The sequence below is a fragment of the Mesoplodon mirus genome (assembly GCF_964341445.2).
Source record: "Mesoplodon mirus genome assembly, chromosome: 3".
Taxonomy (NCBI): Eukaryota; Metazoa; Chordata; class Mammalia; order Artiodactyla; family Ziphiidae; genus Mesoplodon; species Mesoplodon mirus.
Window position 1 is genome coordinate 164,327,869 of NC_138978.1, and position 25,147 is coordinate 164,353,015.

The window sequence follows — 25,147 nt, forward strand, 5'->3', positions numbered from 1 at the left end:
GGAGGTGCCCACCGTTGGACTCTCAGGGGTCTTTGAAGTAGTTGTGGCTCACCTCTGTGATGGACGGAGGCCTACAAAATAGTTGCTCGAGAGTTAGGGAGTCAGTGCTAAAATGCAGAAGATCTTCCCCAGTAATGAGATCTAGTTGGCGTGTGTGGTGGGATGGAGATCTGAAAGCGGGATGGAGCAGATGCACAGCTGAAAGGAGAGACTCAAGTTCCAAAAGAAGCTGCTGCAATCAAATACAAGTAGACGAGGCCTTGTGCCTCACAGGCAATGGGTTAGAGGCTCTCTTGGCTGGATTCCCACTGACGGACGGTCTCCTCTCTCTGCAGCTTCACCAGCACGCTGGCGCTCAACGACCCACTGCAGACCCTCTTCCAGCTCATGTCGGGGAGGATCCCACAGGCAGCCACGGTACGCTCTGTGACAGGACCCCCTCAACACCCCAGCACCCTAAGGGTTTAGGGGGTAGGGACTGCTCGGGAACGAGGTGATGGCTTTAGAGATGAAAAATAAGTAATTACTGTTGGTCAATTGCCTCCCATGTGCCTGGCCCTGTGCTAAGCGCTGTGATGCATGTTATTTCATTTAACGCACGGAGGTAGGAATGATTATCCCTGTTTTGCAGACGTGACGACTGAGTCGCAAAGGTGTAAAATGACCAAGATCACAGAGCTAGGAGTAGTGGAGTCAGGATGGGCCCAGGTCTGTCTGGTTCCAAAGACTGTGCCGTTTCCACAATCCACGGCTACCCGCTGTGTGGCAAATAGCGAGAGAACCCCAGCCTGCTCTCCACGCTTCCCATAACCAGGCTTTCTTTCTTGCCCACCACTGCATGTGACCCTTCAAAGCTGGACATGTTAGATTCTACGTCATCAGTGTGGAACGTGGCTCGGGAGAGCCCTGAGGCCAGCTTGATAGTTTTCCCATTATAAGAGCATTGATCTTTTTGTCCCAGGTATTCCTTCCCTATCCTTGAAGTCCAATAACTTTACTGAGATATACCTTGTTGTTGACTGTCTGTGTCAGTTATTCGGGGATACAGCATGCTTTTTTAATATGTGCATCCATATCTTACAGTTCCAGAGAAATTTCTTGAATTATATCCTTCAGTATTTATTTTGTTCTCTTATTTTGGTTTTCTTTTCAGGAACACCCTCTATACACAAAATATATATAGTTCATATATATATATATATATGAACTGTATACATATATACATGTGAATTATATATATAATTTTCTCTTTAATTAAAAAAAATTTTTTTTGTTTCAATTCTTTCTTTCTTCTTTTTTTCTGTGTGTCCCTTACTGTGTTTTCATCAGTGTCTCTTGGCTTCTGTGCTTTTTCCATTTTTGTCTTTATTTCTTTGATTTTTCTCCCACTTCTCTCCTGAGCTCTGCAGGTCACATTTACTTCCTCCTGTTCTCCACCATCTCTTTCCTCTGCTCCTGTAACTTAGCTTTAGACCCTTGCTTCATAGAACAAATTGTTTCATTATTTTACTTAAATTCATGATGAAATGTTTGGTGACAATTCTTTGTTTTGTGGAAACATTTTTCTGGTGAATGTTCTCTCTACCTTCCCCCCTCCTTTGATCTTGATGGTATCTTTGTAGCGATTCTGTACTTGTTCCTTCATAGGCTTCAGGTCTTCCCTGGATGAGTTATTTATGGGAGGTTTGAGCTGGGGAGGTGCCAGGGCCATATTCCAGGGCAGCTGGCATTTCCGCATGACCTGGTGTTTTCTGTGAGCATCTTTGCTTCTCCCCAGCCAATGGAGATGACTGTGGGATCCCCTCCCTCTGGTGTTCTCTCTCTCTGCCTCCTAAACCCACCTCTGTTCAATCTCCATTACTTTTGGAAACGTTTTCTTGTGTTTAGAGGCTTGGATTTTTGCTGACACCTAGTTTCAATGAAAATGTACTTCATGCTTTTGCTTTTTTGTTTGTCTTATTGCTGTGGACAATTTCAAGAACAGAAAAGAGAAATGATGATTTTCATGCCCCCTCGTCAAACCAGCTGGCTATACTGGAACATGGGGTGCACCTCACAATTCTGCTGAGGGCCTGTGCTCTGCAATGAAATTGCACCATGTCACAAAGCACTAAGTGCAGGAAAAGATGTAATCAGCATACAGTCCATTGGGTTTCATTGCACTGGTAGAGTTTGCTAAATGTTCCCTACTCTTGGGTGAGAAAACCGAGGAGCCAGAGGTGATATTTGCAGTATTTGACCCTAGTGTTTGAGAGTTTCCTAGCATCGTAGCATCCAGTAAAAGGCTAGACTTTGGTACTTATAATAAGAGGAGTAGTGGAAAAAGCATGGCAGCTGGAAAACACAGACGTGGGCCTCTGTCACAGGCTGAACCCAGACTCTGCTCCTCACTGTTGTGGGAACTGGGCCCTGCTACTTAACCTCAGAGCCTCAGCTTTTCTTCTTTGTGGGCATTTTGATGCCTAACAGAGCTACTGTAAAATTAAAGGGGAGAGAATAGCTGAACATATCAACCACCATGCTTGGCCCACTGAAGTTAGGTAATAAGCGTTATCTCTCTCTCTTCTCCCTCCGTAGACCTGCTTTACAGTGATTTTTTTTCCAAATCGCCTTGGGGAGGAGATAGAAGAATTACTTCTAAATTTTTGTTCTTTTTGCAAGGGCTTTTCTTTTGCTAGTCCCTTTAGTTTCAGCAAGAAAGAGCCTGGCTCACATGTTAAAATGGGGATAATAATAGTACCTAATGCATGTGATTGTTCTTAGGAGAAATGCTTAGCATAGGCTGTGGCCCAGGGTCAGGGTGCAGTCAGTGAGAACTTCTATTATTATTGTGATTTATTGTCATCATCGTCCTCATTCACCCTGCATTGCCCAGATAAACAGAGGCACTATAAAATGGAGTTGGATAAAGCATCTTTCGTTCTGTGGGATAATTACAAATACAATACCAAATAACTGTGAATTGTTTTGACCTCCAGACCTTAGCTATTACTGTCAATCTCCTGCTCTATCTATTCAGTATAACAAAGTGGAGGAGAGACTGGTCTGCAAATCACCTCTTTCCTTTGCTGTGCTTCTGTGTGTGTGTGTGTGTGTGTGTGTATTTATATGCATGTAATTTATAAGGTGCAAACCAAGTGTAAGGCACTATGCTATGGGCTTCATCTAACTATATGATTATCAGCAGTTATCCCGGGATGAAGTGAGAGAGTAGCATTGACATATTTATACTACCAAATGTAAAATGGATGGCTAGTGGGAAGCAGCCGCATAGCACAGGGAGATCAGCTCAGTGTTTTGTGACCACCTAGAGGGGTGGGATAGGGAGGGTGGGAGGGAGATGCAAGAGGGAAGGGATATGGGGATATATGTATATGTATAACTGACTCACTTTGTTATAAAGCAGAAAGTAACACAACATTGTAAAGCAATTACACTCCAATAAAGATGTTAAAAAAAAAAAAAAAATCCTGGCAGGTAGACATCCTGATCTCCATTTAAGAGATGAAGAAACAAAGTTCAAAGACATAAAGAAACTTGCTCAAGAGGCAGGACCCCAGGTGAATCCAGGGCCCGTGTCGTTTCTGTGACATTGTGTTGTTTCTTTATTGATACTCCCTGTCCTGAAATTCCCCTTCATTCAGGAGAAGGGCGGCCCATCATTCGTGAGGGGCTTCTGCCTGTTCCCATTTCTCTGATTATACTCTACCGCCCCCTCGTGGAGCTCTGCTGCCCCTGCATGGTCACCAGAGCGAGGGGACATAGCGCTGGCTGGGCCACTTGGCCTGGTTTTCTCACTCCTCAAGAGGTGATAGGAATTAGAGTTCACAGGGTTGTTGTGAAGATTGAAGAAGGTGACGTGTGAGAGAGGACTTTGGCTTTGTAAAACCAGAAAACATTAGCCATTTGGTAATAGGTATCAAGGAGCCCGGTGTTCCCCCGTCTTCTAACTGGCTAATGTGGACTCTTCTCATGAACCAGGGGTATTCGATCCTCCGTCTCCCACTGAAACATCAGTTTTTTTTTTCTTCTTCTGATTTTGTCTCTAGCTATTGGGGTTAGGGGCACCAGGAGGAAATCTGAAAATTAGTGACCAAGAGTGTCATTCCATTTATTTATCTCCTAACATCCCTGTGTGTGTATGTATGTATGTATGTATGTATGTATACGTGTCTGCCTGCCTGCCTATTCATCCTTCTAAGAGTTTTGCTTTTTTAAAAAGAGAACGCAAAATCAACGAGTGGCCACATTGCCGGCAGCATAATGGGCGTTCCTGGAAAACCAGGAAATAGACAACAACCTTCCTTACTTACCTATATTCTGGTCAGGGCTACATTACTCAGTCAATTTTCAATTTTTCTGCTGCTTTTCAGTGTTGTGGGGACGAGCAGTGGGGAGACTGGAGGCCGCACTTGGCTGTGATTCTGTCGAATCAAGGTGGGGACCCGGAGCTGTATCAGCGCACGATTGTCACCATGGGGGACACGCTGGGTAAGCAGAGACCAGCTCCATCCCCTCCTCTCCTCTATTTCCAGGCCAGCTTTAACCACCTTGTGCTTAGATACTTAGGTTCTGTGTTGGGCCCGAGTCTATGCCTCAGGCTTTCCTTTGACCCAGGAGCCTCAGTGTTTTGGGGACAGAAACTCCGGGGAGAGGGAGTTCTTGCCTTTCTCTTTCCCAGTTTTCCACTGCGAGCCAGTGCAGGCCAGGCCCCTGAGACTCTGGGGTCTGCCACTGTAGGAGGCTCCCCTGAGTAGGTGATTCCTATGCCTGGGTCAGATTCCCGTGCAGATGGAGTTAACACATGGGGGCATCTCGCCTACTGTTGCTGTTAGTCCCACAGTGACCCAGCTTAACCAGATAAGAAATTCTATTTTTGCCTGAACTACCCTGGGTAATCGTATAGTCTTTATATCTATCATCTCTCTGTGAATGTGGCCTCATAAACACTTAGGGGCTGTTGAATGTTCCAGATCAGTGGTCCTCAGATTTGGTCAAGGGCCAGAACGTCTAGAAATCATCGCTTTGTGGCACTTCGTGAAGTACTGCTCTGCTAAACTTAAAATAGCTACGCATAAGATTGTGCCCAGTCAAATGGCAGGTTGTTTAGCACCTGGGTAGAAAGAGAACTAACTTTTGCCGAACCTTCTTGGGTGCCAGGCCCTGTGCTAGTTACTTTACCTATTTGAATTAATTCAGTATTGAGGTAATGGAAAAGGTATGGGAGAACATTTTAAAACTGGGAACAATTTGGTAATGAATGTAATTTTTATGATCACTGGGAAAGGTCTTCTATTGGTTGACTTTAGCAAGGGAGGCATTAGTGCCCCAAGAAGCCTAGTTTAAAAACTGCTACTCCCAATGGCCAGCTTTTCTGCTCAGGTGTAGGCATTTCTACTCATTTCTCCCTCTCCAGAAGGACTAAAATACTTAGAAACGTCCTCATCGAAAATCCATTAGGGGGAACGTGAAATAGTGCCTTATTCTGGCTGAAGAGAAGTGAAATAATGTCGGAGGCCAAAAATGCGGTAGGAGAGGGAGTGGGGTTTGGGGTCTGTGACTCGTAGTGTGAAAAGCTCGTTCCTTTATCCCCATGAGGCTCTCCGCTCCGACCTCCAAGCCCCTCTCCATCCCCCCCAGATGGTGGGTCCTCACGTGGGCGTGTTCCATGACCAGGGCTTGTTCTCCTCCTGCAGCTGGGAAGGGGCTGGTGGAAGCAGCTCACTTCTGCTACCTCATGGCTCACGTGCCTTTCGGCTCCTATACTGTGAAGACAGACCACCTGGCCTTGCTGGGCAGTAGCCACAGGTATGCGATCTTCTGGGGGAAAGGGAGTGGGAAGGACATCTTCCAGGGGATTGGTTTAGCCCTTGCTGGGTTTCATGGCTCCATTTTCCATTGTCTTGTGTGAATTTCGGCCGCTGCTGGTCCCCTCCTCTGGGATGGTTTTCCGCACAGGTAGGCTCTGGCGGAGGAGTTGCCGGGTGGGTGCCGCATCACACCGCCAGGGGGCCTCAGGTCCAGACCCTGCTCCGGGGAAGCTGTGAACGGGTGCCTGTGGGTTGCATTGTACCCCTGTGGCCACTCGGTGGCGCCCTGGCTCCGTGATCAGAGAGTGACTTTAGAAAATGCTTAGCGGGAGCGCGGCGGCTTGAGCCTCTGCGTCAGGCAGCCCTGGACCCGTTCTCAGAGCCCGCCTTGGGCAAAACCCGAAAGTGGAAGACGTTTGTTTAGCCACCAAACGCTACACTGACTTGGTGCACAAGCTACTCAGAGTCCCGCCTGTCACTTATTCCCTGCTGGCTGTAGCATTAGGCTTTTCACACAGAAGGACCTTAATAAGCCCCTAGACAGTGAATAAATGGACAAAAAGACCGGCTTGCTCTCTAGCTGCCCTCCACATTCTAGATCTCTCTTTCTCTTTCCCTGTAATAGTTAAGATTTCCTAAGCTCTTACATTGTGCCAGCCATTTTATTTGCACTATTTCCATTAATCATTACACATTTACCCTGTGAAGAAGGTACGCTTTTCATCTTCATTTTATAGAGGAGGGAAACCAAGGCACAGAGAGGTTAAGTAACTTGTCTAAGATGGTACAGCTAGTGTGGGGTCAGGTTGGACTTGGAATCCAGACTGTCAGGCTTTGCTTTGTAGAAACGCATCCTCTCATAGCCTGTCTGTCAAGGTCACGGTCTCTGATAGCACCTAGCTGGCTTGTCAAAGAGGCCCGTCTGGGCCAAATGGGACAGTAAGTGAAACGGTTTAATGTGTCTCCCTCCTATGTTTATATTGTACGAGGATGTTTCTGGAGATAACAGTCCTGACCCCAGGCATAGCCCCCGTGATTATGATTTCAAACCCCACAGCAGCTGTTTTGGGGCCCGTGAGGACTCTGCGGGCCCCTCAGATCACGTTCACCCAGGCTGCTTCCTCACTGGCATGCACCTCCAGCACAGGGACCGTCTTCTGATTTGGGGCTCTGCAGTGCTACCCTCTCTCTGCCGGGCCTTCTTTCTTCGATGTTTCTGACCATCACATCACTCCCTCTTTTCTGCTCTTCCGCTCAGGCTATGGTGGCCTCTCACAGACGCCCGCTCTGGGTTCTCGGGGCACTAAGGCTGGCTCCCAGCGTGCTTACGGGGAGGACCCAGTGCCCCACTGAGCTGGGTGTGAGAGCAGCTTGCCTTACGTGACCCTCCAGTAAAGATGGCAGCGATCTCCCCCTCCCCGCAGTGTCTCCCCCCGCCTTCCCCCAGAGCCTTGGAGGTGCAGATTCTCTTTCCTCTCTTGGAGCTGCCCCAGGGATCAGCCCAGGACAGAAACTCTACCATGAATGGATGCAGCTGGTGTTTGGCCATCTACTAGGATTTAAATCTGTCCCCGCCTCAATCTCTTTTATTCTTATTCCCTGGTTTTAGTCAAGAGTTTTTGAAATTTGCAACAACTGAGGCTATCCAGAGGACGGAAATCTTCGAGTACTGTCAGATGCTGGGCCGCCCCAAATCCTTCATCCCTTCTTTCCAGGTAACTCAGCCCTCACGAGGCCACCACCTTAGCTGCGTCACATGGCTGTGGGCCACTGGGTTTTCCGCCTTGCTATCTGGCACATAGCGGCTGGGCTAGGTCATCCCCTGGACTTTTCCTCATTAGCTGGAATGTGGGGAGGGTTAGGATGTCTTTCTAGGTCCCCTAAAGGTTTGCATTTTAAGATAGGAAAGCAAAACACTGCAGCAGCCTCTGTGCTGGGGGCTCCGGCCTCACTGCTGACAATGCGAATCGTGCCAGCAGCCCTGGGGCTCCCCCCTCCGTCTGTAGCTCCTTCTGTTCTTCTGTCTCCAAATGGCTCCACTTCTCCTCAGCCCCACGGTCATCCTGCTGGGAGTGGGAACAAGAAGGCTCGACTGGGGGCTCTTCACCCTTTCTCCTCTCCTCTGACCTGCCATTCCCATCCCTTTTGGATGACTCTGTTTTGTTTTGTTTTTTGCCGTGTGCGGGCCTCTCACTGTCGTGGCCTCTCCCATTGCGGAGCACAGGCTCTGGATGTGCAGGCTCAGCGGCCATGGCTCACGGGCCTAGCCACTCTGCGACATGTGGGATCCTCCCGGACCGGGCCACTGCGCCACCAGGGAAGCCCCCTTAATCACCTCTTTTTAAAATTTTATTTATTTATTTATTTATATTTTGCGGTACGCGGGCCTCTCACTGCTGTGGCCTCTCCCGTTGCGGAGCACAGGCTCCGGACGCGCAGGCTTAGCGGCCATGGCTCACGGGCCCAGCCGCTCCGCGGCATGTGGGATCTTCCCGGACCGGGGCACGAACCCGTGTCCCCTGCATCGGCAGGCGGACTCTCAACCACTGCGCCACAAAGGAAGCCCTGGATGACTCTGTTTTTAACTCTGGAAATTCCTCCCTGCTCTGTCCTTGGCCCCCATCCTTCTTTCTTCCCTCCAGGGCTGCAGCTGTGCAGGTGGTGTCCACACAGGTTCTAACCTCTCTTCTCAACCTCTCTACTGGATGCCCTGTTGTCCCCTTAAATCCATAATGACTCCTTCCGTGCCTGTATTGAGAGTGCACTCGGTGGTAGCAACACACACATACATGCACACCACCACCACCAAACACCAAACACAAAACACAAAGGCTTGGAAATGAATGAATTACTGCCTATAGGGCAATGACCCAGTTAGTATCTTCTTTAAGAGTTTTACCAAAGACCCACCTTCTCCAGCAGAGCCCTGCCTGACCAGCTCCTTTGGGTCCATGCAGGTCTTCAGTCTCTTTCTTTCTGTTATGTAGTCATCCCACCTCTCAGCTGTCTTTGGGCTGATAGCAGTGAGATTAGCTGTTTTTAGGGAATGAGTTCTACACGCCTGGCACTGTGTTATGATGCTTTGACTGTATGAATTCTAATCCTGTGGTAATCCGGGCATGATTACCCCCCTTTTACAAAACAGGTTCCAAGGAGTTACATGATATTGGCTCATGTCTCTTGGGTACCATTTGTTCTAAGGACTTTACATGGATTATCTCACTGAACCTTTACAACAGCCAAGGGGTAGATCGTATTATCATGCCCATATTATAGTGAGGAAACCAAGGCGCAGAGAGGAGGTGGGGTAACTAGCTCAATGTTCCACACCCAGCATGGAGTTGGGATTTGAACTTGGGTCTGTCTGATTTCCAGCCCTCAGGCTCCATTTAGTTCTGTCACTCATGCTTCTCTGAGCCCTTACCTGTCTCTGTCTGTACACTCCCTTGGGCTTGAAGTCCCTTGCACCTCAGCCATTTTTTCTTCTTTTATCCATACCCCTGGTGCCTGGTCCTGTGCCCCACATACACCAGGCTTCCCAGAGATGTGGGCTGCCTGATAAGAAGAGTCCAGTGCATTTCCATGGTGACCAGAGCCTGGGGAGATTCAGCTGATGTGCCTTCCAGCCCTTTCTCTATGAGGACGGAACTGCAGGCTGGATTTGGAATTGTGCCCATACACAGATAGACTGCCCCAAATGGCACAAGGCCCTCTTTAATATTTGGATACAGAGTTAGAGGAAGTTGGCAGTCAGCTGACTTCCAAGAAGTCTTATCTCCACTTCTCTCTTTCTGTCCCTGCCTGGATGGGCTCATCACTGGCCCTGTTCCTCTTCACAGGTGTATAAGCTCCTTTATGCTTCCCGTCTGGCAGATTATGGCCTTGCGTCCCAGGCCTTGCATTACTGCGAAGCCATTGGCACAGCCCTCCTGAGCCAGGGAGAGGACAGTCACCCTGTGCTATTAGTGGAACTCATCAAGGTGAGCTTCTCAGAGGGTTCTCTGCAGGTGTGTTATCTTCAGTGTTCAGAGAAAGCTATTGTAAAGCGGCTCAGACACCCCATTTCGTCTTCTTTGAACATGCTGTAAAATTGGAGTCCGTGGCTGTCTTTGACCACGTATGCATGTCCAGATGTGATAAGCAGAGGCCTGACACCACACAAAGAAGGATGCTATGGGCGGGGATGGCGGCGGGGAGGGACGCTGTGAAACTGGGGGAATGAAAACCAGGCATGTGCTATGCAGGAAATTCATTCTTGCATCTGCTTTTTTGGTACAGTAAAACTGCCTGTTGCGGTGAACTGTTCTAATGATAAAAGCTGGGCTTAGAAAATATATTTTAGTGGTTAAAACAGGAAATGATCCTTATTAAAATGCTTTTAAATGCATGGAATATTTTATCACGTGTGAGATACATTCAAAAAGAGAAAACAAAAACATATCAACTTTTAGTTCCTGAGGAAGAAAACAATCAGGCAAATAGTTGTTCCAATTAATTGAAGAAAAATCCATTAGCTGAGAGTAAAAAGGCAGCCTACCGTCAGTTTTTTCTTTGCTTTAGATGAGGCCCAGTGTTGGATTCTGCAATCAATAAAATCTGTGGTACTGAGCCCCCTTGATGGCAAATTTCTGCCCACAGGATGATGGTTGTAGGCAGCTCAGGACCCAGAATAGAGGAGTAGGGAAGTCTGGGAACTTACTGATGGAATAACCTTACGATACAGGCAGTCCCTCGACCAGCAGCACAGGCGTCTCCTTGTAGGGAGCTTGTTAGAAATGCAGAATCTCAGGTCCCACAGATTTCTGGGATCAGAACTAGCATTTTAGCAAAGGTCCCAGGTGGTTCCTACCAGGCCTGAAGCTTGAGAAGCGCTGCTCCTGAGGGCAGCTTTGCAGAGACATAAAACAGAGTAACAGTTTCTCCTCATAGTTTATTTAGTGTCTAGCAACAAGATGGGTTAACTGTTTGTTTACGTTGCAATTCGGGGAAGATATCTGCTGATTTGCTGTTTGGCAATTCTTTGTAGCCTGGTTTACCAGTCAAGGCTCCCTTCTTTTTTCTTACTGCCTCTCCCCGTGGTCTGTCCATTTCACTTACTTCTCTCTCTCCTTTTCCCTCTCTTACCATCTGGAAACCTGGCACAGCTTGCAGAGAGACTGAAGCTGTCAGATCCTCTGGTTTTAGAACACCACCGCCGTCACCGAGGAGACAGGGACCTGGAGCCGGACTGGCTGGTACACCTTCGGGGGCATCACAAGGAGCTGCAGGTAAGTGGGGGGCAGGTCAGCGGGGTGGGCCTCTGTTTGCCTCTTGGCTGCCCTAGACCCAGAGTAGGCAGGCACTGACCTCAGCAAGCCCCCGACCCCATGGAGGGCTCTGGGGGTCCCCTGTCACCCACGAGGCACAGCCTGACTGGGGAAGGGGTGGCACTCAGCTTCCCCGCAGCTGCCTCGCGCCCGGGTGGAAACACTTTCCTGGGTTTGGTGTGAGACAGTGGGAGCCTCTTCCAAAGCACCCAGCCACCCTTCTCTGTGGTCCCAGAAAATACATTTTCTGACCATCAAAGCTTCCATCTCTCTGTGAGGAACAATGGCTCCCTGTGTCCCTTGTCACTTTCATGTAATGTAGGGCAATTGCTTAAAAGACTTCCGGGCCTTTCCTTTTTTTGTTCTGACAATTGCAAAAGCGGCTGGTAGTAACTGTTATACAGTCATTGGAACAGGGCCTCCTCCATGTTGTTTCTGCCTCTGTCGCTGAGAAAGGGCAGGGGGGTTTTTTTAGGCACACACGGCCCTTGCTTCCTACATGTGCTGTGGGCTCTGGGGCCCATGGCTTCGTTCCCTCCTCTTGCCCCTTCCTCTGGGAGAGGATGCTGCCCTGGTCCCTGCCTGCTCTGGGCAGAGCTGGGAGGTAGGAAGGGCTGAGGCTGCCCCTCCCCTCCCCCTCCAGCCCCTGCATTCACCTGCGACTCCCTTACTTTATCGCTCCTGAGGTTTCTTTTTTGACTTAATTTTAAACCATGGTTCACTGTTTTTGTTTTTCTTTGTGTTGCTTAAGAGGTGTTTACTTTATCTTCGTAGCAAAAGGTAGCAGGAGACATGGGGGATCCTTGCTCTGCTCACTCGGATATTTTGGGAGCCAGAAAAACAACAGGTACCCAAACCAATGAACTGAATGTGTAATAGCTGACTCTCAGGATCTGATTATACGAGATAACGCAACCGAAATGACTCTCCCCCTTCTGTTCCTGGAGTGCCTTCCTTGCCTGTGTCCATCTGACCCCGTGGTCTGGCTCCCCCCTCTCCACACAGCTCCACTGACCACAGGCATCCCTGACACTTTTTTTTTCCTTTTTAAAATTAATTAATTGATTTATTTTTGACTGCGTTGGGTCTTTGTTGCTGCGCGCGGGCTTCAGTAGTTGTGGCACGTGGGCTCAGGAATTGTGGCGCACGGGCTTAGTTGCTCCGCGGCACGTGGGATCTTCCCAGACCAGGGCTCGAACCTGTGTCCCCTGCATCGGCAGGCAGATTCTCAACCACTGCGCCTCCAGGGAAGCCCCCATCCCTGACACTTCTGTTTCTGCATTATTAGGGTTTTTGCTTCACATTCAGGTTTTAATCTTGTTATGTTGTGTTGTTATCTAATTGCTTCACTTGTGTCAGTACTGTCTCCCTAGCTGAATACATTCCTTGAGGCCAGAGGCAGTGGGTTATCTGTATTTCACGTTAGCGGTGGGGACATAGGAAGCGCCTACGGTGTTTGAGCATCAATTGCCACGCGTGTGAAATAGGTTTCAAAGTGTTTTCAACAGATCCCTCCTTTCCCTTCAGGATGCCTCTGAGTATTGGGTTGGGCAGACGTTGTTATCCCAGTTAATTCTGTGCCCTTTCCCCAGACAGCGCTCCCTGGTGGGGTCAGGACGGGGCCTCATCTTTTTACTTCCGGCTGTTTCCCAGCCTTTTTCACTTCCTTCAGGGATAAGCAAGGGGGTGGCAAGGAAGGTCAGGCCTTGGTTTCTGTTTCCCAGCTTTGCTGCTGCGTCCCAGGATCTGTGAGGGTGAAGGGCTGCAAGAGAGCAGGCTGGGTGTTTCTGAGTGGCCACTTCCGCTGGGAAGCAGCTGTGTCTCCTGTCACCCAATGGAGCGGGTGGGTCAGATGACCACACCAGTTCCATAACCTTGGGGCAGCCATTGTCCCCGTCCACACCTTGGTCTGTCTTTTCAGCAACACGGCAGAGCCAGAATGAATACCAACCAAGGTCCCTTCCTGGGTCAAGGGTTCTGCTTCTTTAAAAGCAAAGCCATCATTTCTGTAGTCTGATTTGGGTTTTAACCGGCAACATTCTAAGTTTCAAGGACCCAAGTCCCTTAGGAGATCCTTAAAAGAGAAAGTTTATCCAAATGCAAAAAATTGTGGAGTTAAATGAGATGGTGATTTCTGCCCTCCCAACCCACTGGTTTAAGGCTCAGAGATCATACAAGGTAGTGAGGGAAATGGTTTTGTAAACTCTGAGTCATAAGCGGTGAGAGGTGTTACAATTACTGCTGTGTTGTACTTGTCATCACATCGATGGCAGCCACACCAAGCGGCCTGTCCTTGTCACTGCTTTCCAAAGAGCAGGATTGTTCCTGGTGTGATTAGTCCACACAAGTGCCACATTACAGGTCTCACTTCCTCCTCTTTGCCCCATGTCCTTAGACGACACTTTCTACCAGGATCTTTCTGGACGTCAAGGCAACTCAGAAGCCCCTGGAGACTGCTCAGCCCTGTGGCCAACACTGGAGCCGATGGGCCCAGCCCATCCCAGCCCACAGCAGCCCTTTCCCCTCCAGCCCAGCTCCTACCCAGCAGGAGGAGGTTCTGGGCAGACGGGGGTCCCGGTGCCTCTTTACTCAGTTCCTGAGACCCATCTGCCAGGGACTGGTGGCAGCGTGGCGGTGACAGGGACGCCTGGAGGAAGGGCCTGGGAGGAAGCCCAGCAGATGCACCCGCCCCCTGGTAAGACCTGCCAGCGAGGCAGCGAACCTTGGGTGACGAGGTGTCTAGGGGAGCAAGCAGAAGAGGGAGGTGCAGGGACCAGTGCAGGGTGTGGGGTGGGAGCTGGTAAAGCCCTGAGTGGTGGGTGTGCACATGACTGAGGGCCTGGTACTTCACGTTCTTCTGAGGGAGACGGCTCTCTCCCATTCCAGCCCCCGTCTCTACTGGGACAAGCGTAGCACAGCCAACCGCAGCCACTCTTGCCTTCCCCTTGGATTCTGTAGTTTCTAGGATCTCGGCTGGAGAAGGCAAGGAAACGCCACCTGTGCCTGGAGTGGTAGTTTAGGCCAAGTCCTCTTTCTGAAGTCGTCAGTGTCAGGGACCGCGGGCAGAGGCTCATGCTTCTGTCTTCTCCCATCAGGCCTTGGACAACAGGGGCCGAGTATGGGTGAGCATCACTGAGTGATGCCAGGGAAGTGCAGGAAACCACACAGAAGGATCAGATCTTAGAGCTGCTAAGACAAGGTCCTGTCCAAGATGGGAGACTCACATGGAGGGGAAGGTCAGGGAGGATCCCTGAGATCCAGCTTGATGCGGCCCTGATTTCCAGGGTTCCTGAGGAATGACCTTGGTTCGGGGTGAAGGTCGGGTGAGCAGCATGTCCTGGGGTGGCTGGAATTCAGAGGCTTGTGCAAATGGACTTTGCATTTACTGTGATGCACTTGGGGCTGTGGGCTCAGAGCTCCAGCTGCTTTGCAATTAGGAGAGCCAACTGTGTCCCCATGACCCTTCGTCAGGATAGATGGGAAAGGCCCCACTTCACATCACGATTTCTGTTGTGTTTTGTGCTGTAGGAGAGAACACAGTGTCTCCAGAAACCTTCCAGCATCCTGATGGGCAGAAGGTTGTTTCCAAACCGCAGGTGAGAGGACAGAGCCTAGCGGATGCGGTGCCCACTCCGAGCTGCGGGTTTCCTTCAGTTGCCACGGTTTCTCTGCCACTCACAGATGCCTTCCTGCGCCTTGCACCAGCCCTCTCTTCCATGTTTCACCTTGTTTCTTTCTACACCAGATCCTGAGAGGTGGAGAGGAGGCTTGTTCTGGTTCATGTTCAGTCCTGCTAACCTGAATCCATGGAGGCAGGGCCGGCAGGGCTGGGTGTAGCTCTGGACTCACACATCTGCTCCCTCTGATGCCCTCTTCTTCTTCTTTTTTTTTTTTTTTCTGCGGTATGCGGGCCTCTCACTGTTGCGGCCTCTCCCGTTGCGGAGCACAGGCTCCGGACGCGCAGGCTCAGCGGCCATGGCTCACGGGCCCAGCCGCTCCGCAGCATGTGGGATCTTCCCGGACCGGGGCATGAACCCGTGTCCCCTGCATCGGCAGGCGGACTCTCAACCACTGCACCACCAGGGAAGCCCCCCCCACTTCTTACTGTTGCACCGAACACTTGCTGTGCGCTGCCCCACCATGGAAGACTCTTGATATTTCTTTCTTTTAATTTTTACCTTGCTTTATTTCCAAGAAGGACCTACCGCAGTTGTATCTCTTCTGCCCAGGTGTGCCATCAGGTCTTGGAGAGAACCATGTCTAAGTAATCATCCAGCTAGCTGTTGAATGAATGAATCCCTTCCCTCCAACAGCAGGCATTGCTGGTCCCAAACCTGCCTGGCTGGAGGCGAACTTTCTCAAGTCGTAACCGGGCTGCAAGGCTTAAAACACTTTTTTTTTTTTTTTTTTTGGTACGCGGGCCTCTCACTGCTGTGGCCTCTCCCGTTGCGGAGCACAGGCTCCGGACGCGCAGGCTCAGTGGCCATGGCTCATGGGTCCAGCTGTTCCGCGGCATGTGGGATCTTCCCGGACCGGGGCACGAACCCGTGTCCCCTGCATCGGCAGGCGGACTCTCAACCACTGCGCCACCAGGGAAGCCCTTAAAACACTTTTATGCTTTACTTTTTTTATTTTTCTAACTGAAAAATTAGTACGTTATTGTTATAGAAAACTTGAAAAATGAAGAAAAACTGTCATATAAAGAGTCAAACAGACATCACTCAGAAGCCCATAGTCAAATATTTTCATTATTTCCTTCTAAAATTTTTTCCGTGTACAGGTTTCTCCTGTTATCTGAATGTAGAGCCTTTCCATGAAACCTTTCATAGGTCTGCATGACATGAAGGGAAGAAGCAGTCACCTCAGTACACGTCTTGCTAACAGTGCACAAGATAAACCGAAAGGAGGCACAGGTGCTCACAGACACAGTTCAAAGCTATGATGTCTTGATGCAGAGATGCTGAGCGTAGTTTCTGGGAAGGAGATTGGCAGGCCACTCTCACTGCTTAGGGTACACTCTGCCTCTATAACAGCTCCTACAAAACAAACGCTGAATGCTTTTTTCACTTTTTGACTTTTTTTGTAAAAGTGAAACTCCTCTGTGGACTTTTTTTTGTTTAGGGAAAACAGGTACTAATGTAGGTCTTTGGTAAAAGCAAAGTGGCATAATGCAAACTTTCAAAAAGTGGGCGAGACCCGTCTATGTATATATGTGTGTATATAAATGTGTATACATACACACATGCGTTTTTAAATGGTTAAGAGCATATGTAGGTGAAACTTTATTTTCTATTTATTTAATACTATAAAATTGAGATTTTCCATGTCATTCCTAAATAGGATTTTTAATACTGGTGTGATAAAATCCATTGTATGGACATACCATCACTCATGCATTTATTCATTCACAAATACTGAGTTCCTACAACATACCTGGCACTGTTACAGGGGCTGGGGGTACACAGGGAAGCAGACAAAGCCTGCCCTCATGGGGCTTCTGTTCCATGGAGGTGACTGCAAATAAACCACTGTGTGCATGAGGGATGTTACTTTACATGGAGTGGAAGGGAAGGCATCTCTGAGGTCAGCATGGAGGGTGGACGGAAGCCACGTGAGTATTCAGGGAACAAGTGTTCCAGGCAGAGGGAACAGGGAGAGCAAAGGGCCTACAATGGGACTGACTTGGTGCAATCGAGGAAGAGCATGGAATCACTGTATCTAGAAAGTGGGGAGCAACAGGGGAGAGGGCTAAGAAGCAAGACCAGAGAGGCAGAGAGAGACTGGGTCATGGAGGGCCTGGTAGGCCCTGGGAGGAGCTCAGATTTTAATTCATCTTTCCCCCGTTGTTAAACACTTCAAGTGTGTCTCTTCTCTTTCCCACTCTTTCTCGCTACTCCTCCCTTCTCTTCCCCTCATGTAAAACACAATGATGGACATTCTAATATATAAGCCCTTGTCTATTCCTCAAATTTATTCAAATAGGAGAAATTCCTAGAAGGAGAGTCAGACTGCTTAAGTTTACATCCTTGCTCTGCCGTTTACTAGTTTTGTGACCTTAGGTTGCTTAACCTTTCCTTTTTTTTAATAAATTTATTTATGTTTGGCTGCGTTGGGTCTTCGTTGCTGCGCTCGGGCTTTCTCTGGTTGCTTCGAGCGGTGGCTTCTCTTGTTGCGGAGCACGGGCTCTCCCCACTGCTTTACTGAGCCGGTCAGGTGAGGGAGTACGTGTAAATGTGCCTTTGCAACCTGTCAAGTGCTATAAAAATGCTACTTCTGTTTTCCTTAATCCCAGGTGCCACCGATTCCCAGAGCACGAAATATGTCTGAGAGTTCCGCTGTATCAGTCAGGGAGGATGAGGGTGAGTCCTCCGACGAGGCAGAGAAGAAAAAGTCTTCCGAAGACACCGCCCAGAGAGGAAAGCTGGGAGACGCGAAGGAGAAAACAAAGGTGGAGGGATTCTTCTCTTCCCAGATGGCGGAGCAGAGCTGGGAATCTGGGCTTCGGTGGTGCCCCCGCCCCTCCGGTCTCACCGGCATCACAGGTGGGGGCGGGGCTGGCTAATCTCAGATGCAGAGGGAGAAGCAACCTTGCAGGCCACAGAACTCGCCCTCCTCCCTCCAGGGCTCGGGGTTTGGCTGGCTCAGCTGGTTTCGCCCGAAGCCCGCCGGCGACGCGCCCCCCTCTGGAGACGAGGATGCATCTGACGATCCTGACTCCGAGGTAACCTGGGCAGGGAGGGCCGGAAGCTCCCCCTTCCAGGGGCCCTAGGAGGGTCTGGAGCTGGCATCTCTACCCTGGGCCGGGTGAAACAGGTTTAGCGATGGAAGATTGTGGGAAACAAATTGGTCCAGTGAGGGGAAAGGCAGATGATGAAAGGCCTTAGAAGTCAGGATGAAGAAATTTAACTTTTGAGGGACAGGAGTTAACTTGGATCATTGAGCAGAGGACCGGCATAAAGAAAATGGAACTTGGGGGAGAGAAGGCCAGCATCTGGCCGCCATGTGGGCCCTGCAGGAGTACAAGCAGGCAGCACCGGTTTAGCTACCGTCAGGGACACCTTCCTTTCTGCACTAAGCAGGAAGCCCCGCGAGCATCTGATCCACCCCAGCCCAGCCCGGGCCTCTCGCTGACGCCGCCCCCAGCTCCCCAGTCTCTGCCGGATGCCGGCGCCTTCTCCAGGGACACAGGTACCGCCAACCTCATGTCCTCTGGGCTGTCTGTGGTCCTCTCTGTGCTCCCCGGGGGCGTGGGGGGTGCCTTCTGGGAGTGGGGACTCCTCTGTCCCGAGCAGCGGGAACACCCCTGACTCATTTCTTCCTAGGTGGCAGTGAAGCCCAAGGATCAGCGTCCGGGGCGGGGACAGCCGAGGGCACGGGGAGTGTAGGCATGTCGGGACCTCAGGTGAGCAGCCCACCAGCCGCCTCTGTGTGGACTGAACTTTCACGTGGGCTGCAGGTGCCGCCCTGTGAGGGCCTGACTCGTGGAGGATATGGAGAAAGCGTCTGTATTAGTTTGCTAGGGCTGCCAGAACGAGGTATCAGAGACTGTGCCATTTAAACACCAGAAACTTCCTTCCTCCCAGTTCTGGAGGCTGGAGATCTGAGATGAAGGTGCCGGCAGTGTGGGTTTCTCCCGCAGCTTCTCTCCTTGGCTTGTAGCTGGCCATCTTCTCCCTGAGTCTTTACATGGTCTTACCTCAGTGTGTGTCTATGTCCAAATTTTCTCTTCTTATAAGAACACCGATCATGATGGGTTAGGGCCACTCTAATGGCTTCATGTTACCTTAATCAGCTCTTTAAATCTTTTTTTTTTTTCCGGTATGCGGGCCTCTCACTGTTGTGGCCTCTCCCGTTGCGGAGCACAGGCTCCGGACGCACAGGCTCAGCGGCCATGGCTCACGGGCCCAGCCGCTCCGCGGCATGTGGGATCTTCCCGGACCGGGGCATGAACCCGTGTCCCCTGCATCGGCAGGCGGACTCTCAACCACTGCACCACCAGGGAAGCCCCCTTAATCACCTCTTTAAAGACACTGTCTCCAAATACATTCTGAGGTGCTGGGGTTAGGACTTCAACATATGAAGTTTGGGGGGAACAGGAGTTAGCCCATAACTGCTTCCTTAGGTGATGTCTAGAGAATGGCCTTGGGACTTCCCTGGCGGTCCAGTGGTTAAGACTGTGTGCTTCCACTGCAGGGGTGGTGGGTTCAATCCCTGGTTGGGGAACTAAGATCCCGCATGCCATGTGGCATGGCCAAAAAAAAAAACAAACAAAAAAAAGAGAACGACCTTTTTCCCTGTCCCAGTAGGAGCCAGAGTTCACCAGTATCCTTGGCAAGGGCTGTGATAAACTCTTGACGAATTGTCCACACCAGTATGGATTTCATGCCAATTGCTAGGAAAACATGTTTATTTCTTGTGGCCTGGTTACAGCACTCTTGTAGTATTCTAGGTCTTTCGAAGAATATGAGGTTACTTTTTATGATGCTATTAATACATTTATTATGACCTTTTCTTCTCATGCAGCAGTACCCAAGGCTCTGCAATGCCACCCTTGACCCAGGGGTTGGCTGTGCCCACTTGAACCACGTTTGTTTGCTCAGTATTCCCTGAGCTGTATCATATCTGCATCTCTTGACCAAAGTTGATGCTCAGGGAAGCCCTTGATGTTCTGGAATCTGGGGAGTGGTGACTAAGAGGATTTTCCATTATTTTCCATCACAGGGTGTTTCCTCCGGGCTCTCCTTCAACCCTGGTGTTCTGCTTCCCCCACCCCCCTTGAAAGGGGCTGTCCCTCTCTACAACCCATCCCAGGTCCCCCAGGTAAGGAGGCCCTGAGAGAGAGGGGTTAGGAGCATGGGTTCTGGATTAAGGAGACCCAGGTTTATAACTTACTTATAACAAATTACTGTGCCTGAGTTCTTGAGCAACGACTAACCTCTCTAAGTCTCAGTTTCTGCATCTGTAAAATGGGGTTAGTAGTAGCTACCTCAGCAGGCAGTTGTGAGGATTAAACCGGAGCATGTCTGTGAAGGGACTGGCACTCAGAAAATGCTCAGTCAATGTCACTATTATTAATATTGCACTTGACCTTTCGTAAGTCTTGAGACTCAGGAGAGACACTTGGTGTTGGTGTCAATGGTGTGGTTGCACCAGGGCTGTGTCCTGGGGGTGAGGGGATCTTTGCAAAGTTTGATTGAAGCTAAACTCCCTGCTTCTGCATGATGTGGGGCAGACTGCTTGTTCTGATGCATTACTGGCCTCCCTTCTATATAAAATTGAATTTCTTTCTCCTTATTTAAGAGGTGAAGGTGTTGGGTGAAAGTGAATAATGAGAACACCACCATGGGAAGCCAAATACAGCAGAAGGGTTTCTAGACCCTCAGGATGCCCAAGCTCAATCCAGCCAGTCAGCCCTGGTTGGAGTCATGCTTGGGGCTATAATCTAGTGCCATGCTTGTTCTTTTCCAGCTCTCCATGGCTACCAGCCTGAACCGGCCAAATCGCCTAGCTCAGCGCCGCTATCCAACCCAGCTGTGATGAGAAGGACCACCCATCCCAGGCTGGTCTCCCTGAAGCACAACTTTTATGTTGTTCTCGTTTCTTAATCTCCCAGCCCCTCTGCCACATCAGGGCCCCCAAGAGGGTTGTGCTAGCCTGTTGCCTCCATGGGGCATAGAGAACGCAAGGGGACAGGGTCTCCCAGGACATAGCTCAGTTCAGTCTCTTAAGATTAGCTTCAGAATGATGGTGCAAATGACTTCATCAGATGGAAAAGCTGGGCATAACAGCAGACTGGAGGTGAGCAGAATGCTCTGGCAGCAGCACTTGGAATGTGGCTTGAGATCCTCAGGAAATTCAGGGCCTAAGAATCCCACTGCTGGAATCAGTGATGACACCACTGGGCTCAGCAGCAGGAAATTACTGGGGGAGAGCCACTCAGAGCAATATTCAAGACTAACATTGACTTCTTCCTCAGCCTTAGTTACAGACCAATTCATGGCTCTAGTTAGCAAAAAAGTTTTGAATCTCGGAAACTTATCATTGTTTCCCGTCATCATTCCCTCTTGGGTGACATTTTGGCAGTTTCCCTCTTGGTTTTAGTTTTGTGCACATTTTTTATGTGGTTCAGATTAATTATATTTCTCTCACTTTCTTAGCTGGTCCTATTTTTCCACATTCTGGCATCTGGCTATCAAGTTAGATTGCTGTAGGCATCATATTGTCATGGTAACTACTGAACCTAACGATGCAGATGGATGGAACATCAGTGTAATAAAGGATGGAAAATGTTCCCTAAAAATTCACTCCTTCCATAAGAGAGGAGGAATGAGTGCCTGAGTTTGTTAATACCTCCCTTCCTCCCTTGGGCCTTTGCAAATTGATGTTCGGAGGGTCAGAGGAGCCAGAGGGAGGAGTGGGACATCTTGGAAATTTCCATTTCTCCTTTCAAACCCCCAAAGGAGTAACTCTTGCTGTTTGTCAGATTTGCTGAAAATTGTTCCTCACAAAGAACATTTTTTTTTTTTTTTTTTTTTTCTTTTTGCGGTATGCGGGCCTCTCACTGTTGTGGCCTCTCCCGTTGCGGAGCACAGGCTCCGGACGCGCAGGCCCAGCGGCCATGGCTCACGGGCCCAGCCGCTCCGCGGCATATGGGATTCTCCCAGACCGGGGCACGAACCCGTATCCCCTGCATCGGCAGGCGGACTCTCAACCACTGCGCCACCAGGGAGGCCCCAAAGAACATTTTTTGTATGTGTAATTGTACATTACAGGTTTTGTACTTTAATGTAATATGGTTCTGATGTTGATAGCGATTAAACCAGACAATTTTATAGCAGATGCTTGTCTCCTGCTGGTTTTTGCAGAGGGAGAGAGCACATTGAGTGGTCTCTTCCCTGAAGTCTTTCTAATAATGGTTTCATTGTGTGATAGGTGCGAACAGCTGGTAAAAGCCCTTTGTTAATGGAGAATCTAGGGAATGATCCTCTTAACTTCTAAGTCTACCGCTATTTTTTCAGTTAAAAAAATATGGACAAAAGCTCCTCTGATGCAAATTGGTTACTCTGTTAACTAAATATTGCATATTCTGTTCTCTAAAAAGTTTATTCATCTCTCAGATTAAATTGGGAAATGTGTGCACCAGTGTTTTGCATCTAGAAGGCCCTCAGTAAGTGCTGTTCCCTTTTTCCCTAAAAAAGACTGCAGCCCCTTCAGTTTGGTATGCTGACACCCAGTGGCGGTACCATGTCAGTAGTTTGTGAGTTTCATAGGCACCAAATTGTTTAGACTTGAATCCTGGCTCATCCACAGTTCATCTTGTAGTCTTGGACAGGGTTATCTAACTGTCCTGTGCTTCAGTTCCCTCATCTATAAAATGAGGATGGTAATTACAATAGTACTTACCATATAGGGACAGTGCAAGAATGAAAGGAGTCAAGCTCTTAAAAAAGTACCTAGTACATGCTAAGCATTTTATGTGTATGTTTTAAAAAAATTATTAGTATATAATCTAATAAGTAAAATTGCCTTATCTTGTTGCCTATGATATTAAACTGGATTTTTCATTCTTTTTTTTAAATTATATTTTTGAAGTATAGTTGATTAATTCCTACTGTACAGCAAAGTGATTCAGTTATACATATATACATTCTTTTTTAATATTCTCTTCCATTATGGTTTATCACAGGATATTGAATATAGTTCCCTGTGCTATACAGTAGGACCTTGTTGTTGATCCATTCTGTGTATAATAGTTTGCATCTGCTAATCCCAAATTCCCAGCCCATTCCTCCCCCATTCCCCCTCCCCCTTGGCAACCACAAGTCTGTTTTCTGTGTCTGTGAGTCTGTTTCTGTTTCGTAAATAAGTTCATTTGCGTCATATGTTAGATTCCACATATACGTGATATATGGTATTTGTCTTTCTCTTTCTGAATTGTTTCACATAGTATGATAACCTCTAGGTCCATCCATGTTGCTGCAAATGGCATTATTTCATTCTTTTTTATGGCTGAGTAGTATTCCATTGTATATATGTACCACATCTTCTTTATCCGTTCATCTGTTGATGGACATTTAGGTTGCTTCTATGTCTTGACTATTGTAAATAGTGCTGCTCTGAATATTGGGGTTCATTTATCTTTTCAAATTATGGTTTTCTCTGGATATATGCCCAGGGGTAGGATTGCAGGGATCACATGGCAACTCTATTTTTAGTTTTTTGAGGAACCTCCATGCTGTTTTCCATAGTGGCTGTACCAATTTACATTCTCACCAACAGTGTAGGAGGGTTCCTTTTTCTCCACACCCTCTCCAGCATTTGTTATTTGTAGACATTTTAATGATGAGCATTCTGACCAGTGTGAGGTGGTACCTCACTGTAGTTTTGATTTGCATTTCTCTAATAATTAGCGATGTTGAGCATCTTTTCATGTGTCTGTTGGCCATCTGTATGAGATTTTTCTTTCTTGATACAGGTGTGTAATGGGAAGAATAATTTAAAATTACTTCTCAATAGGTGTTCTTATGACTAAGCCAGTTTCTCTCCCTGAATCCCACCTGCCACCAATGTTAGGTCATGTAGCTTAGTGCCCCCAGGAACAATGACATAGGGGAAGTCCTACCCCATAAAAAGAAGCACTTTAGAGGAGGAGAGTGAGGACCAAAGAGGAAGGTAAAGACATCAGATGCCTGTGTCCTCACTTCTGCCTCCCGTTGGGATTATTCATGGTAAATGAGTGACTACAGTGTCAACAAAGCAGGTACTGAGATTAGTTACTTCCCAGGCACAAGAAGTAATATGTGCAGCAGTGGACACATTTTATGAGGGGAAAATCAGGGGGTTTTATGCACTAGAAAGGGAGGAGGCCATGGTACTTATGCTAATTCATGATTGGAAGCTTGTACTCTGGCAAAGTCAGAATGCATCCATTAACATGGAGCATGGTCGGTTAAAACAAGTCCTGTCGTTCATTCGTCAGGAAAGAGCCCTCAGTTGGGCCTAGTAAGGGTATGATGAACTGGGGTCTCTCAGAGTTCTTGATTGTTTATCAGCTTTTTTTAGTGGTCGTGATGGTGGTGAGTTTGCTAAAGGTCATGACTGTTTTAGAGCTTTAGGGGTTAAAACCAGTTGTGGTGAAACAAAGCAAATGCAGCTGTAAGAAGAAAATACTTTGTTCCTCCTTTTCAAGGTGGAAGCTTGGGGAGTAGAACAGGTTGTGCTAGAAATATGCTGCTGGGAACCGGGAGCCTGAGAACACTGAGGCCTTTCCTCATCTATAGCTCCCGAGAGGCTGCAAGCCTCTGCAGGCTAAGGAGAAGCTGGCTTTGGCTTGGGAGCCATAGCATCTTGGCCTTGGGTTTGACCATGGTCTGAGGCAGAGCCTCCAGCTCCCTGCAGTCTGGTGTACGTGGACTCTTACAGGCAATGATTGCACAGTGTCCCAAAAGGCCACAAGGGACCAGTTGTTCCCTGCAGATGCCAGGTCAGCGCCGGGCCAGACCAGCTACCTGCAAGGTATAAGGCTGACCGTGTCAGCCATAGGTCTTTTTTCCCATCACCATAGGCCATTTTAGGGAGAGGAGATAAACAGAATTTTCTCTCTTTTAAAAAGGGAGTTACCCAAAGACGCTGTTTAAAAGGGAAGAAACTGAGATATTGTTAATTGGCAAGTTTGTTTTTGCCCCTACTCCTCAATGGGGTGTGAGCTTGGAGGAAGAATAGTTATAGGAAATAAAGAAGCTACATTTTTCTTAAAAAACTGAGTGGTAATGTGCAAATTTGCGATCCTGCTATATACATATAATTTAATATTTATATGGAAACATTTAAACCTAATGTTCAGTAATTTGGAAGGGAATAAACCGTTAAATTCCATTTAAGCGTCTTTATCACATATCACCATTCCTGCCTTCTGTCTAATCCCCTTATATGACTATAAAACTGCAAACAAGCCTTGCTTCCTCAGTCACCTATGCATACTCCTCTTTCAGCCCTAACTCAAGCTTCAGGTTGCTCAGGAGCAAAGTCTCT

General features: G+C 48.5%; 1 protein-coding gene across 5 annotated transcripts in view; it reads left to right on the plus strand.

Moving 5' to 3' along the window:
- Window positions 1–21,934, plus strand: part of LOC309801222 (protein transport protein Sec16B-like) — a 41,815-nt gene extending 19,881 nt beyond the window's left edge. For all 5 annotated transcript variants that reach the window (XM_082615788.1, XM_082615789.1, XM_082615790.1 and 2 more), the window contains 15 exons: window positions 336–417; window positions 4,374–4,491; window positions 5,697–5,808; window positions 7,420–7,525; window positions 9,650–9,790; window positions 10,955–11,077; window positions 11,891–11,963; window positions 13,512–13,811; window positions 14,645–14,712; window positions 17,409–17,564; window positions 17,739–17,837; window positions 18,193–18,304; window positions 18,439–18,518; window positions 19,838–19,936; window positions 20,585–21,934. In XM_082615788.1, the coding sequence (XP_082471914.1) occupies window positions 336–417; window positions 4,374–4,491; window positions 5,697–5,808; window positions 7,420–7,525; window positions 9,650–9,790; window positions 10,955–11,077; window positions 11,891–11,963; window positions 13,512–13,811; window positions 14,645–14,712; window positions 17,409–17,564; window positions 17,739–17,837; window positions 18,193–18,304; window positions 18,439–18,518; window positions 19,838–19,936; window positions 20,585–20,653 (1,738 nt within the window). In that variant the 3' untranslated portion in view covers window positions 20,654–21,934. The remainder of the gene's footprint in view (window positions 1–335; window positions 418–4,373; window positions 4,492–5,696; window positions 5,809–7,419; window positions 7,526–9,649; window positions 9,791–10,954; window positions 11,078–11,890; window positions 11,964–13,511; window positions 13,812–14,644; window positions 14,713–17,408; window positions 17,565–17,738; window positions 17,838–18,192; window positions 18,305–18,438; window positions 18,519–19,837; window positions 19,937–20,584) is intronic.
- The last annotated feature ends 3,213 nt before the right edge of the window (window positions 21,935–25,147 follow it).